The 16,919-nt window shown below is 33.5% G+C and overlaps 2 protein-coding genes across 5 annotated transcripts; both read left to right on the forward strand.

Moving 5' to 3' along the window:
- The first annotated feature begins 844 nt into the window (after nt 1-844).
- LOC111374578 (E3 ubiquitin-protein ligase Praja-2-like) lies at nt 845-3,787 on the forward strand. Of its 4 annotated transcripts, none has more exons than XM_022997272.1 (2): nt 845-2,210; nt 3,323-3,787. In XM_022997272.1, the coding sequence occupies exon 1, from the start codon at nt 911-913 to the stop codon at nt 2,174-2,176; it is 1,266 nt and encodes a 421-aa protein (XP_022853040.1). In that variant the 5' UTR covers nt 845-910; the 3' UTR covers nt 2,177-2,210; nt 3,323-3,787. The 4 variants fall into 4 exon arrangements, with proteins under 4 accessions (XP_022853040.1, XP_022853041.1, XP_022853042.1 ...); XM_022997273.1 differs by lacking the exon at nt 3,323-3,787 and adding an exon at nt 2,859-3,278; XM_022997274.1 differs by lacking the exon at nt 3,323-3,787 and having other exon boundaries at nt 845-1,094; nt 1,170-2,506.
- Nucleotides 3,788-13,452: 9,665 nt separating this feature from the next.
- On the forward strand, nt 13,453-16,165 carry LOC111374552 (arogenate dehydrogenase 1, chloroplastic-like). Its single transcript, XM_022997232.1, has 3 exons — nt 13,453-13,640; nt 13,732-13,906; nt 14,049-16,165. Exons 1-3 carry the CDS (start codon nt 13,453-13,455, stop codon nt 14,115-14,117), a joined length of 432 nt encoding a protein of 143 aa, XP_022853000.1. The 3' UTR covers nt 14,118-16,165.
- The last annotated feature ends 754 nt before the right edge of the window (nt 16,166-16,919 follow it).

The following is a 16,919-nucleotide window of genomic DNA, read 5'->3' on the forward strand; positions in this document are numbered from 1 at the left end:
ATGTACATTATGGTATCCATAAAAGTGTCCATAATATACAAGTGACATAACATTTTTGGAGAATTGAAAAATTATTTTTTCAACTCTCCAATCATGAAATTTTACATGTACATTATGGACACTCTTATGAATATCATAATATACGTGTAAAATTATCCATGTTGAACAAACAGGACAAAAACAGAATGATGTGGCATACCATAATTGAGTGTTTTATGATGTCTTTTTCTCATTCTCTAATAAAAAAAATTGCCAAGTGTAGTTTGAAAATGTATTTCCGTCATTGACTCTATATATTAATTAATAATTACTCAAGTTTGATCCAAAATAATCTTTTAGCATTTGCAGTTCAAAGATTCGGTCAGTGATTGGGCATATTTTATTTTGAAGAAGTGAAAATTAAAATAATGCTCATATTTCGGAGTTAATTGTTTCATTGATCACTGAACTTAGGTCCATATCTTTGATTGATCATTGAAATTTAAAATATCGAGTTTTGATCACTGAACTTAATTTCATGTCTTTGATTGCTTACTGTAATTTAAAATATCGAGTTTTGACCACTGAATTTTAAAAAATATCGTACTTTACTCACTAAAAATACGATATTTTTCAAAGTTCAATATTTATGCTAGTGAGTAACGTATGATATTTTTCAAAGTTCTGGGATCAAAACTTGACATTTTAAGCTTCGTGAACAATCGAAGACATGTATCTAAGTTCTTCGATCAAAATTCGACATTTTAAATTTTAGTGATTAATTAAAGACATGAACATAAGTTCAGTGGCTATTGGAACAATTAATTCCTCGTTCCGCCACCTGTTTTGTTGAAGTTTTGTAGGCAAGGAAATCAAAAATATAAATGAAATCCCCTGTGCTTGACAGAACTTGCTTCAATTTCTTTCTCCAATGGAGGAGCTCTCCAATATCAACCGTTTACGCCACCGCGAACAGCTGCCGCAAACTCAACAAACCTCCTTGAGGCCCAATTCCAGCACCACTACTAGGGCCTATCAAGAAACGGAGCACGAAGAAGATGAATTGAATCGAGACAGCTCATTTTTGCTCGATTTCGATTCATTGGATCCACACAGTAATTCGAATTCCTATTTCTTTATACCGGATGAATACAACGCTAGTTCCAATTTTGGTTTCAATTTTAATGCAGAACCCGATAGCTGGGTTTGCGAGTATTCGGATTCCTTACCTGACCGAAATTGCCGTTTATGTCGAGAAGGATACGACGAGCCGATGAATTTTGTTACCGATCTGTTCGAGTCCCGCGAAGCCCAAATTCTGGATGACCCAATTCGGGAGTTCGATTCAGGTCTGTCGGAGGATACGAGGATGGAATTTGGGTTCGGTCCGGGACTTGGTTCGGATTCGATCCCGCTGGAGCTTGGGATTCGGGTTGAGGGTTCGAATGCGGAGTCTGATTTCGGTGAATTTGATGTAAATTCTGGGTTTATTGTTAATGATGATGACAATTACGAGAGCTTTGGGGTGAATGAATATCGTATTATTGAAAACCAAAGAGAAGAGTTTGAGTGGGAGGAGGTCAGTGAGAGAAACCAATTTGACGAGAGAGAGAATTTTGATTCCGTGATTGATCGAATTGGGGGAGTCTTGGTTTCTTCAAATGTTCCATCCCCAGAAGGCGAGAATTCATTCTTAGATGTAGCAGAAGGCGAATTAGAAGAAGATGACGCAGAAGAAGAAGAGAGAAATGTCGAGTGGGAAGTGCTCATGACAGCAAATAATTTGGATAGTGATTTTGGTTTCGAGAACCAGGAAGAATATAACAATGATCGTGAATTTGCTCGTTTTGATCTTCCAGATGATTATACTTTGACGATGGAACAATGGGTGGAGAATGAGAATGCTGTAAAGATTGGTCTTCCTGCGTCAAAATCCGTGGTGGAGAATTTGCCTTCAGTGGTGTTGACAGTTGACGAAGTTCAGAAGAACAATGATTCTGTTGTTTGTGCAGTTTGTAAGGAGGATGTTGCAGCTGGAGAAAAGATAACTAGAATGCCTTGCTTCCATCTTTATCATGGAGACTGCATTTTGCCATGGCTTGAGATAAGGAATACATGCCCTGTTTGTAGGTACGAATTGCCTACAGACGATGCAGATTATGAGAAGAGGCAGAGGGATAGCCGATTGGGGTGGTGATGGAGTTGATCATCTCTTGGTCGATGATTCTCAGGTGAGTAACAACAGAGAATTTTTGCTTTGAAATGTGTAGGAATGTGAAGAATATGGATTTATGGTGCATATTTTACCTTTTGGGATGATATAATATCGAACTTTTTGTTTTTGTACCATTTTACTTGGTTAACAATAATTGTTATTTTGCCAACATCTGCGGTTTCCTTAGTTTTCTTTCTTCCACATAGAGGAAATAGGGTAATTCGTCGGTATACATGTATATGTATGTTGATTTCAGATTGCAAGTACTAAGAATTTATTGTTGGAATAAATTTCTCTTATGCTATTACCAAATGGAATTGAAGTGATTATACTTGAATGGCTTGTTTGGTTTGGTGGACTGCACAACATATTTTCCGGTATTAAGAAAAGGAAACTAAAATTTTATTCATTCTACTATCCAGAAATATATGCCTAATATAAACCTTTTTCACTCGGGATTGAGTTGTTGGTGAGCATCTGTTTGATTTCCCTTTTTCCTTGTGATGTGATTAGTTTCAATTATAATGACATTCGTGAAGCAAGCATGGGAAATTGCTAGTGGTGGTTTACTCTTGATTCTCATCAACTGCTGTTTGATAGAAGCACAGTATCTTCTCTCGCGATTCTAGTCGCAGCTTATTAGGACCTACTCAATTTATTGTAGAAATTTTTGGATCAATTATTAGACCATGCAAACTAGAAAGAGTCGGCGCATGGTCTTGAATGATCCATAGGCTTTGGGCTTCGATGGCTGGAACTAGCCTAAACTAAAGGGTGCATTCCTAAGGAGAAGCGTAGGCTCGGTGCTGATCTATCAACAACTTCCTGCATTTTGTTTGTGTACTAGGCTGAAAATGTTCTGGAATTAGAGTCAAGTGTTCAGATGAGCATGGTGACCTTTCAATAACTTAGTCCATGTAATTTTGGGTCAAGCTGGAGAATAATTCCAGACTCGGAAACACGCGACTTGAATAGCTTTTCTAGTCATTTTATTAGTGATTACGATAAATAAATTGTTATGGGATGGAGACCTTATGTAGTATTTTACCAAGTCATTTAATGGAATATTTGGAGTTTTTCTACTTATTTTTGACAAAGATGTAAAAGGATATGTCATTGTTACGACAGATGAAATGATGAAGGTAGTTTACCAAGCCACCCGCTCTGGAAGCTAGTTTCCAGGAAGAAGCAACTACTCATTATTGGATTCAAGAAGTAAAACCGGCATTTATAGGGACGCAAAAGCGAAAGTCGCTTTTGGTGCTCCTATGTAGAATCTCTGGATTTCATCCCTACGCAACCCAGTTCAAGGCGTAATATTTCTCATAGAATCTCGAGTTTTCCTTGCCACTTTGTTATCTTCTTTATCTCCCGAGACATTACAGTACTAACGGTTTTCTTTTTCCAATATGAACCACCCCTTGCCCAGATCGATGAGCTCTCTATCTTTAATCTGAATTTGTACTTTGTTGATATATGTAGCATGGAAGCTGTGTGTAAATTTCTCTATTTTTAGCGTTAACTTTCAGAAGGATTTATCCTGGAAATATTTTTTCCTATGTGATTAGCCTGCAAGGCCATTCATATAGGTAATGAATGGGTTCTTGAATTATTTCACGAGCTTTCACTATTAAAATTGTCGAAGTGAAATCTGTTGCCCTATCCTCTATGCCGTCTCGCCAACGCTCCATTTCCAATTTACACCCATGGACAGAGCCGAAGTGAATGTATGTTATGACAGCCCCTGTTTGTGCTCCATTCTAGATGCATTTTTCTTTCTCATCTTTTAAGTTATACATTCTCTGATAAAATAATATTACATGAAAATTCAAAATTTCTTCGTATTTTTTAATTACATATTCTCCAAAAAATTATTATTTCAAAATACATTTTTAATGGAACTCAAATAGGGACTCCAAAAAATTCTTCTTATTTTTTCAATACTTAAATTAGTTATTATATCTTTGAAAAAAATTCAAAAAAAAATTCAAAAAGTTGAGATATTCTTTGTCGTTAAATGAAACATTTGGGACATTTAAGAAGGAAAGGGTTGAAAAGAGGTGTAAAAACGTGTTGGAGAAGCTTAGGCCGCGATTGGTTTGTTGTTTTCGGATCGTTTTTCGTTTTCTGTTTTCGAAAACGCAGAAAACGCATTTGGTCCGTCGTTTTCGAAAACGACTTAAAATTTATAATTGAAAACGCACAATGACTTTTTACCGTTTTTAGCGTTTTCAGTTATAAATGTCGAAAACGCTCAAAACGCTCAAAACGGGTCATTTTTGGGGAAAATTAAAAATCGTTTTGAAAATGGAAATGGAAAATGAAAATGGAAACCAATTGCACCCTTATATTTGGTTTGTTTTGCCCATGTAACATGATTGGAGTCTTAAATATAAAAAGTAAAGAGTTATTTGGTTCCTGCTTTCAAATTTTATTTTATTTTCTAAATAATAAATTTTTTCAATACTTAAATGTCAAAAAGTATGATTTGACTTTTACTTGGGATAATTGATGTTGACAATCTTTCTCGAGTAGAGTCGAATTTATTATCAATTATGAATTTTTTTTATATCTCTATGAGAATTTCACAAAATTGAATATAACCATATATAACTTAGCTATTGAATTGATTATGGTGGAATTTATTTGTTCTCTATAGAAATTTACGTTATTTGTTGTATGAGTGAAAAATACATTTATTACTTTTCAGTCTAATACAATTCATAAATCAATTTTTAAATTGGTCAGATAATAATATAATTTAGAGAAGTTTAAAATAATCGTCCTAGTTATAGAAAAACAACCATGCCCGCATAATCGAAGTAAACAAACACATGAATTAAAACAACATCACATGATTAAGCAATGAATGTGCAAAGTCGTGGTGGTCCTCAATTTGCTGGATCTTACGTACGAGTGAATATAAAGTTAGATCTACACTGAATTTCACGTTAATCTCGTCATCTAGGCTTCTCGGTAAGACCATTTGGAGAGACATATTTCTTAACATAACAAATAGATCATCGTAGATGTCAATTTTTAAATGAATTGATTCTAAAGATAATTTTTGAATCTTGTATTGTTCGTTAAAGGTTTCATCTTACGAGGTTTTTGCTGCACCATGAACGATCCCTTTAGAAGATAAAATTAATGACGAGACTTATCAAATACTCGCAATATAATATAAAATATTATTGATACAGATCAATAATATACTCATGGATTAGCATTGAACTTCAACAAAACCTTCCATTTTGCTCATCCATTTTACAATTTTCTTCATTAAAAAATCGCAAAATTAATTTAAACAAATTATGTAAAATCTGCTAGTTCACATATAAGACTGACAAAAGTCACCAAATCAGTAAGGAATATCAATTTTTTTTTTTCCACCTAAATCAAAAATGCAAAATGGTGTATAGCCTTGGGAGTGAGGGTGGAAAGCACGAGGACAGGCTCTCCACTCCAGCTTCTCTTTTGACTTGAAACTGAAAGTCTGAAACTTTTTCGAAATCACGAGAATTCTTACTTAATTAACTTGAACAACTAGTTCGAACCTCCGAAAACTACGAGAATCCATCCTTGATTAATTCGAAGGAGATTTCGATATTAAGATGGAGGGGACAGGCATTGCTAGGAATGTGGGTTTGGTTTCTCCAGCCATTATGACAACTTTAACCCTTGTCTCCATTTCAGGCTGTAATGAGTGCAATGGATTTGTGAGGTTTCTTTCATTCGATGATTCCGAGGATGATTCTCTGCATGAACAAGAACGAATTATCAATGCTAATCCTGCGAGTCCCAACATGATCAGAGCCAGACCGCAAAAGATGTAAGGAATTGGAGATTTCCATTGATTCAGTTCAGAAACTGTGATTGTGGTGTTCTGTACTTCTGTCTTCATCTCTCTATATCTATATTTGTGTTTCTCTCTATATATGTATCTATATTTCTCTCTTCATTGTCTTCTTGTGCTATGAGCCTATGGCACTAGGGAGTGTTTCTGTACATGAATAATTCTAGTGATACATAGTTAAATACATAATTTCTTGTACCTAATGGTGTCCATCCTCTCACATGAATCGTCCACCCATGTGAGAGGGTGGACCCCATAACCACCCTTATGGGGTCTACCCACGTGAGAGGATGGACACCTTTAAGTACAAGAAATTATGTACCACTAGCATGATTGTTTTGTATATATATGTGGGGGAGGGTGGGATCGGGAGACGAAAAAGATGAATGTTTTAAAAATTATGATCATACTTGGTGTACATTTTATTTGACAATAATTTTTCATCCAATAATTTTTTGCTAACACATTTTTCTGTCAACGAGGTGGTAAAAGTTAATGTACATTCTATTTGACAACTTTTTTGCTAACACATTTTCCTGTCAACAAGGTGGTAAAAATTAATGTACAAGTGACAAAATTCCAAAAATTAATATATATATATATATATATATATATATACACACACACACAATAAACAATTGAATTGCATTAAACACACAATAAACAATAATAAAAATATAATCAAAGTTGCATGACATCTTTTGAATTATATAAATATTAAACCCAAGCCATATTGCTCATTTTAACAACAATTTATCTAGCCCCTCATAATTATGGAATTAAACACATAAATGATTTTCAACATCACTGAGTTCAACGAACTAAGAAAAAATACAAGCTATTGTTAATATTCACCACTCAAATACTAAGAATGGATCTTCAACCTCTTGCTTGATAATTATAGATCTCTCGAGAAACTGATAAAGTTCAACCTTCAGATACCAAATTTGAGCCATCAATCTTGAGAACTTATGTTTGAATCTATTTAATTTTCCTTAACAAAGCACCCCTAATGCATCCCCCAATAAGAATGAAATAATCCTATTTATAGACCCCTCATTAGGTCTAAATTTGAGCCCTAATTGAGGTAGAATTAGAAATTGAATAGAATTAGGAAAGTAGAATGCAGTGCAATCATAAAAATGATGATTCCTCTTAAACTAAAAGATTCAGGGAGTTTCAATATACTTTGATCTATTGAAAATTCATGAAATTTAAATGCTTTAATTGATTTTAGAGCAAGTATTAATATGATACCACTGTCTATCTGTAGGAAATTAGGATTGGATAATTCAAAAGTAACATCAATAATCCTACAGATTGGCCGACAAGACACTTGAGTGTCCTTATGGAATGGGTTGAAGGATCTGCTCATCAAAGTTGGAGAAAAATTTTTTCCTGCTGATTTCATCATCCTTATGTCTCAATACATGCCGTTAATTTTAGGGAACCATCCTTATTAATTGCATGGGCATTAGTGGATTTTGAAAAAGGGGAAATAATCATAAGGGGAAAAGAAAAATAACAAAATTCACCATGAATGTTCCACCTAAGCAACTACTGAACTTTGAGGAGTGCAAAAAGATAGACCATTGGAGAAGTCACAAAAACAAGAAGGATGAAAGGGGAATAGTTGGGGTGAGAAAACAATGGAAATCTTGTAATTTGGAGGCTCAATGATGAATTGAAGAATAACTGCCAATACAACCGGTGCAAGGATGAAAATTCTATTTTCAAGCCACCATATATGACCAAAACAACAAAGTAGAGCCAAGGACTATAAATAAGCACTTGTTGGAAGGCAATTTAATTTTTTTCATGTTATTTATTCATTTTGTATCCATTAGTTAGAATTTTCATTTTCTGTGGGTTTAAAGTAGTTTAGGTATCTTCATCCATACATTAGAATTGTTGATAATGTGCCTAGTTCAAATAAGTTCACAGTAGCACTTGCATTAAGTTTGGGGGCTCAATAGCAGAAATAGATATTTTTGTGTGAATTATAGGTTAGAATAAGAGTTTTATGCTGCCCTATCACGTTTGATCCCTTTTGACTTTGTGTAGGGAGCATGACCTCATAGGGAGACGATTAGATAGATGCACAAGATAGGTTAAGGACATGCACATTAGGGAGGAGGTCATGTACAGCATGTCGAATGACACATAGACATATCAGATGTGTGTTATGATGCGAGACCTTTACTCTCGATTCACTCATCCACCGCTTTCCACGTCGGACATCTTGTTTTAGAACTTGCATGCCTTTCCATTCACCACCCACGGACTGATACTAGTGGACTACTTGATCCATTACTACATGGGAATAATGTGACATATTGAAAAATAATTATTATGGTTGTTGACTCGAAGAAAGGATGAATTGATTCCAATGCAATAATAGGACGATATAATGCAATAATTATTAGATGATAGGCTTGAATATTTTATAGGGTTAAGCATTATCACATTTTCTTTCCCTCAATATGCACAGCTTGAATATTCTAAAATTTTGAAACAAAATTATATGGGCGTTACTAATGTAATTCCGTTGACTTGATTTCACATTGGAATGAATGAATTGTATGTATACATAAATACATACATATATGTTGTACGAAAATGAATGAATTGAATGGGCCAAAATGATACCTCTAAGATCTATATGGGCTCAAGTAAAACCAATTCAAACTCTGGACTCTCTCTGTAAATATTGGTGATAAATAATTGCAGCACAATAATCCCAAAACTCCAAGCTCAAACGGCATCGCTTACGGTGCTTCTCAACTCCCCTTGCAAGCCCTAGTGAACTAGAGAGCAAATTCGATAAAATCCTCCACAGAAAGGGGAGTGTAAAATCAAAATCGACGAAAGAATGGCGATATCGGGAGATTTGAGGGTCTCTGCAGCTATGGTTCCTTACAAATCCAAACCCCTTTGCACCTCACTGCACTTACCTCCTTCCAAGGTTCGTTTCGTCCTTACTTTCCTTATTGGTGCGCTTCTTAACTTTCGTTTTATCTTTGCGTGGATTTCATGTTGTGATGATGGTGTCGGGAAATTGCAACAATGCAAGAAGAGTCGTTGAGGCTATTGGTGTTTTTCGTTTTCGGGCTTAAGTTTTAATGGATATTTTTAGGGACAATCCAGGATTCAAGTTCACTTGATGAAGTTCAAGATTTATCCTTCCAACTTTGTGATTTACTGTTGAAGGTGAACAAAAATATTGAAAACTCCATTGCTACACTGGAATATGATTTTATATACAGTAAAAAACTGAGTTAATTTTCAACCCCATAAATACTCAAAATATACATACATACCATGAATTGTGTGAAAAGTTTGTGCAAAAAAGCAGTTATACTTACATAATTAAGGCCATCTCCAACCACAACACCATTCCACCATTTTGCACCATTTTTTGGTGCAAAATTGCTCCAACCCAACACCAAACTTTGCACCATTTTGCACCAAAATGGTGCAAGTGTAAAATGCCAATTTTACCCTTATTTTACATTTCTCAAATAAATTTGTTGAGGGTATTTATGTAATTTGTGCTATATATTTTTTAATACAATAAATTATTATTATTTTTATTTATATTAATAATTATTTGTGTTTAAAATAAATTTTAAATGTAAGACATAATAATTAATTAATTAATTAAAAGACGAAAATAATTTAAAATACATCAAACACGATTAATTAATTATTTATTTAGTAATTTATGTATTTTTGAAATGATTAAATAAATAATATTTTAAATAAGTAGATTATAAAGAATAAAAAAAGGGAAGAAAATGGTTAAATACTGTTCATTTGGTGTAATTTTTGGTGTAATGGTTGGAGATGAATTTTAGTTTGGTGCAAGATTTGGTGCAAAATTTGGTGTAAAATGGTGCAAAATTTGGTGTTGGGTTGGAGATGGCCTAAGGTAACCAATAAAAACAAAATGAGATTTGTAGTATATCAGCTCTTAAACAAGAGGATAGTTTGAAGATTGCTAGGAGACAATGGAATGCAATTAGAAGTAAGAAAAAGGAATGTAATATGATCAAAATACTATCACAAATCAATTTCCAATCGCATACATTATATTATAGATTTTTAGCCGATGATTGAGACCCATTTTTGGCATATTAAATGTTCGAATTGGTTTTACTTGAGGGACAGCTTAGTGGTCAGGTCTTGGGTTTGTTCCCTAATAGTCACTAGTTCGAGTTTCTCAGGGCTACTAAGGTGAGCACTCGGTTGTAAATTTCAGGGTCTCGTGGAATTAGTTGAAGTGCGCATAAGTTGGTCCGGACACCCACGGTCATAAAAAAAAATGTTCGAATTGGTAAAATTCTATATCTAAAAAAGTTGTAGCCCGTTGAGTCAGCTTTCGAACAAACTTTGAATCGCCTTAATTGAATATTGAAAAAGAAAGTTATGAAAAAAATATTGATTACGAGAAAAAACGTACTTGAATCGATTGGAACTCTTTTCGAAACCAATTTGACCATGATTTTTAACCAATTTTTTATTCCTACAAATACCTAACAGAAAAATCCATATTAGTGATCTCTCATATACATCTCATACTACGATATTCTATCAATTTTCATCATAAAATAGGGGCAAAATCATATAATGTGAGAATCTTCCAGAGGTGATGTTCAAAAACTCATCAATTGGAGATTGAACTGGTGATTTGTGGGCAAAGAAGTGTAAGAATTATTTAAGATTTATCAAGATTGCTTTGAAGAAATTCGAGAACATCAAGATTCATCTTTCTTCATTCATTAATTCACAATTCCAGGTGATGTTCTGTACATTTAACATGCTTTCTTAGAATTCAAATATACTAGGCTAGTTTATACATTGCTAAAATGATATGAATCCTTGTTATGATATTTTTTGCTTTTAATTAATTATTTTAACTTTATTTTGGTTCGATTTGTGGATTTTTATTATCTTTATTAATTATTATTTTTTTGTTTTTCAATTGCTTGATCACCAATTTAATTCTTAATGAATTCTATGTTATCGAGAGAGACAATAGGGTTTAAGCACAATACAATAAACATCATAAGGTTTGATAGATGATAGAAATATACTTACATGCTTTCAATAGGTGTTCTAGCACTTAAAAATGTATTTATCATTTTGTATCTTTTATCGGGGATAGAATGGTCATATCAGAGGAATAGATTTGATCCATATCGAGAGAGACTTTCAATTAAATTAGAAACATTGATCAATATGAATGATTTCAAATTGTCAGATTAATTACACAAAAAAAAAAAAATAATAATAATAATAATAAAGGGGATACGACATCATAGCAGTGCATTACACATATTTGAAAAACACATTTACTTGTTTTAACTATTTTAATTGATAATTTAGGAATTAATATAGGAAAATCACAACGTATTTTTGGGTGTCAACGGTTGAGCCGGCTCGAGCTTTTTTTGGCCCGAGCTGAGTAGAGCAGAGCAAAAGCTCGGCCAAAAAATCGAGGTAGTTGCCTTTGTAAAGGTAGATAGCCTTTGCAAAGGCTTTATTTATTTTTTTTATTTATTTTTAAAATTTCGAGTCGGCCTTGGCCCGCGAGCCATACGGGCCGGCTCGAGCCCGTGAGCCAATTTTTCATCCTTGACTTATTTGTTATTTAATTAAAATTGCAATTAATTTTAACTCGGTCAAACACACAGTGCTTGAGGTTTCGACACTATATTCACTGCTTAATTACTTGTTCACGATCTCATTCACTTGTGAAAAATCAAACTTTCAAGCTCAATTTATGGGGGTTACTAATGCAATAATTAGCAGTTAAGGGCTGATGAGAAGGATGGACTACCCATCGACAAATTTATTTTTAACATCAACAATCGATACTAAAAATTTATTTCTAGATTATACGATGAAAATGAATAAAAAAATAACATTCAAAATATGACTAAATTTGTCATTACTAAAACTCCACGTGCATCACACGTGCTAGCAACTGGTATGCATACTTTATGTTACAACACTTTGTCACGTGTGATTGAATAAATTTGTTGGAATTATTGGGGATCTAGTGTGTTGGAGTTTTGGTGGTTTTCTCCCATTCTAGAGAAAAGGGAGAGCATTTGGGGTAGAGAGAGAGAGAGAGAGGGAGAGAGAGAGGGTAAGAGGGTGAGAATAGTTTGGGTTTGGTTTAGGGGCTTTTTTTTGGCAAATACTACTGGTGTGACTTATTTTATATAATAAAAAGCTATAATACAAATAAAGTAGGGGGCATAGACTTGACCTCCAGTTTTGCACTGAGTCGGCTTTAGTGTGATTGTTATTACTTAATTTCACATAACATAGCCATTGCCATCTCTGAGATATTGTTGTGTCAAAAATTACTCTTTAGAATCTATCATAAATAAAAGGGAAGAAAATTGGGTTGCTTCCCAATTAATGCTTTCTGCGGATGTGTTCAATTGTACCATAACTCTTCATTTTTTCAGTTACAATTGTCCATTTATTAAAGTTGAAAAATTCTAATCTATTGTGAATCTCACATCACTACTACAAGCAACTAATTACCTAAGTGGATCAAAAAAAAGTTCGTATCATAAAAGGAAAGTTGACCATGTGGAGCCGGAAAAACTTCATGCCCACACATGATATATCTGCTTGCCTACGCATGGGTAAGAATAAAATTGACCGTGGGTGTAGAAAAGTTGCCTCTTGTGCAAGCAAGGGCGTGTGCATGGTGAAAAAAAAAAAAACAATGATGTCGATTTTTCATTCCTTCCTTCCAATTACACTTCAACTCATTGAGTTTTACCTAACAAACAATAAATACATGAAATTAGGTCATAATTAATCATAAAAACTCCTAAATGTCTATATTTAAAGGCCTAGACACCTATCAAGAGGGAAGCATGGAGAATGTGGAAGGATGTGCAGCACATTCATGAAAAAGAGATTAGTATGAAAAAAAAGTAATGTTATATGATGTTTATAAATGAAAAATAAAAATGAGTCATGTTTTACTTTGACCCTTAAAATTTAGTTACTTGAAAAGTTCATCAAAATTCTTGTTTGTTCATGCTTAAAAGCTATATTCACTTTAGGCACCGTTCTATAGGTGATATTGATTTATTCCTGGATGTCTACTGAATAGACGTTGGTCAGCCCGTTGTTGCCGGTGTAGGCGTGTTGGGTGGTCCCGTTTGTAGGTTTGGTAAGAATCAGTCTATCCTATTTTACTGTTTTTATTGTGAAAATTATTTTTGATTTCATTATATTCAATTATGTCTTCAGTCTCAAATTGGCTAGGGAGATCTAGGTCTAGAAATAGACAAAATTCAAATTAAATTAGAACAAATATTTTTCAAACAGAATAAAACAAATATTTTTCAAACAGAAGAAGAAATTGATAATGCATCAACATCAGAGGACTTCAACTCAAATGAACTTCAAATTGCACAAATTGAACAACATTTTAGGTTTTGGTCCTTTTGCACGGTTCCTGGCAAAAACCATGGTAAAACAAGGCCATTCCATAAGGGCCACATCAAGATCAGACTACACAGACCTCTGCATTCACTTGGGCGCCCTATTTTTCAGGTATAAGATATATTCAAAGTTTTCCAAAAACCATGTAAATTTTCCAAAACACAGTTTGCTGATAAGCTAAAATGTACACACGTCTACGAAGGAACGGAGATATGACTGCGTTTCTTGAATCAAACAACGATGTTATACTGCTATGCGCATCGATCCTGTCAGTGTCAAAAGTCATCAAGTCAATTCCATTCCATGCCTTGAAGCAGCCTGCACTTTTCGCCGATGTACTCTCAGTTAAAGAGTACCCAAGAGACCTGCTGCTCCAAGTATATATGCAAATTTCTTAATGTTTCAATACAAATGACCTCTATTATTTTATTTATTTATTTATTTATTTCATATATTTATTTTTGGCTCTTAACCTAATATGGGTCGCAATATAATGTTTCATAAATGTCGTGCCTCAAGATTCGGATGTGCTCTGCACTCACCCGATGTTCGGGCCGGAGAGCGGGAAAGATGGTTGGAAAGACTTGACTTTTATGTTTGATAGAGTTCGAATAAGAAATGTAGTTACATGCTCCAGTTTCCTTCGAAATTTTGCAAGAGAGGTAAGCACTAATTTCTTGTAGCAGATTTCAGTAGTAAAGAGTTTTAATATCCTTTATCAACACAAAAACCAAGTTTCCTATAATCCTCATTGAACCCATGTAAAACATTAATAATACTGTACAACATAACAGCTCAAATTCAAGGCCAACTACTCTAAAAGGGTTATTAAAAATTTAATTCCAAATTAATAATTAATTTTAACAACACATCTCATTGGACTCACAATTTTTTATCAAATTTTCAACTACATATTTCATTGGTCCAAATCAAGTTAATTTTGTTGAGTTAAAGAACAAGGGGTCTCTTTTTAATGGTCAAGGTGAAGTGACGACATTTTCTTTATATATATAAGAGCAATCGATTTAATTAAAGAAAAAAAATTTATATTTGGTGACATGTTGAACATCGAGGCTAACTTTTAGAATTGAATTCTCTAATGTTTGTATTCAAGTGAAGTAGAGTAATATGCAAATATAGGAATGTTTGAGGATTGTTTCAAGTGATGAATAGATAAAATAAGCCAATGGAGTGTGTGTGTGTGAAAAGGGGGCCTCGTCAGATACTTTTATAAAGATTCGTTCCAAATTGACAGTTCCCTCAACCTCATCCAGAGCGCTCTCTCATAATCTACTTATCCAGATGTAGATGATAAGCAAGTTGCCTTGTCATAATTAGCTAAACAATTATTCTCCTAAAAGGAATGTCGTGTAGATGGGTGAGCTGTTAAATCATTTTATTAGCATGTTATATGAGTATTAAATATTTCAAAATATTTAAAGTTATTTTTTTAAAGCAATAAGAAAGTATTTAGGTGATTTTACCCTAGTTTGCACTTTTGTGAATGTGTTTCCACGGTGTATAATCCTATATGGTTATTTTACCCACTCTATATTGGTGTGAATGTATTTCCACAGTGTATAATCAGTTATGATGATTTTATCCGCTCTACACTATTGTGAATGTGTTTCTATAGTGTATGACTAGATTATAACCTTTTGGGTAGCTCTACGCGCGTATGACCAGAATTACAGAATTTTATAATCTCAGAATTTTCGAATTATCAGAATTGAATAGCTTTGTCATGTATATCAGTATTAATCAATACATGAGTAGGGCTATTTTAGGTACATTTTTGTTGCGACTTTTCAATATCATGCAGCTTATCAAATTTCAGATCACAGAATTTAACTTATTCAACTTAAAAAATGAAGATTTTAGCTTATATTACGAAGAAAGAATATTTATATTATATACATTTTTCAGAATGTTGGTTTAAATGGAAAAAGTATATTTATTTGGAAAATATCCACTCATTGAGTTACAAACTCATATATTTTGTCATCCTTTTCTTAACGATAGTAGCTGAGTTGAGCAGCATTGGAGCATGTTGATTTATCGAGTTGAGCCATACATTCGTTATTTGTCCGATTCATCTTGTTAGTTTATATAGTTCATATTTTTGGGATACATGAATTTTTACCAGAAAAAGTATCTATATAATGGGTTCACTGCATATTTTTGTATATGTTGTGTATTTGGAGTCGTCTGGTTAAAGGATGTAAATTTCATTCCAATGCATTTTAATTTGAATAGTTGGTATTCTAAGGGGTTGGTATACCCTGTTTTTATCTTATATGTATTGATTTTAGAAAATTGATTATTGTTCAGGTCCTTTTAGTCAATATTTTAGATGAAATTCTATCAATTTTTTTTAAAAATTCATTACAGTTAAAGCAGATTAAAATTGCCTTGGTAGTGGGTTCAGTACTTCGTTGGTATCTACCATCGACGCACGACACGTGTCGGGTCCACTAGGGTAATTTGGGACTGGTCATGTCATGTACGCTTATAACTATCATTATTTTTATGTTTCTTATGTTCTCTTTACAATAATATTTAATTCATTTAGTACTATTGTAATTAATATATGCTCCTTCATATTTTAATTATGGTTATACTGAATTGGTTTTGCAAGCAAGATGACACGAACTAGAGGAGGCTATAAATATAGTAAATCAAGTTACGAGAGATCCACAAGGGATGGTGGTAAGAGATCCACAAGCTACGATTATTGATATTGTGAGGCTAATATTTCCAATGATGATATGGAAAATGAGGATATAGATGAACCATTGTATCAAGAAGACATGCTATCTAGATCTAATAATTGGGCTAGCACGGTCATAGGTAATCTTAAATATACATTTATTGAGCATTGTGAAAGATGTGTGTAAATGGGCTGCACTTTATGTGTTCAGAATTATTTTTAGATATAAGCTTCAGCTACACATTCTTAAAAAACAAAAAGAGCTACCAATAACTATTAAAAGATGCTAATTGCTTAGCAACAAATTTAACTATTGTTGTTTTGAAATGGTTTTGCAAGCATTATGTCACCAACTAGTGAAGGATATACTGGCCAAGCAAGTCAACAGGGATCTATACAATATGGTGATGGGGGATCTGTATTTGATGGATATGGTAATCGTGCAGCTAATATTTCCAATCATAAGGTCAAAGACGAGCTCATGGATGATGAACTTTATCAAGAACATATGTTTGGATCTAATAGGCCCAAGGGTGACATGTATATTTAAGTATCCATTTTTCAAATATCCTTGATGTCCTTTAGTAAATTGTAAAGAAAAAACTGGACTTACAGGATGAAATATTTTTAACAAATAGGAATGATGATGGGAAAAGATTCCAGTGCGTACAATTTCTATC

The sequence above is a fragment of the Olea europaea genome, unplaced genomic scaffold (assembly GCF_002742605.1).
Source record: "Olea europaea var. sylvestris unplaced genomic scaffold, O_europaea_v1 scaffold126, whole genome shotgun sequence".
Lineage (NCBI taxonomy): Eukaryota > Viridiplantae > Streptophyta > Magnoliopsida > Lamiales > Oleaceae > Olea > Olea europaea.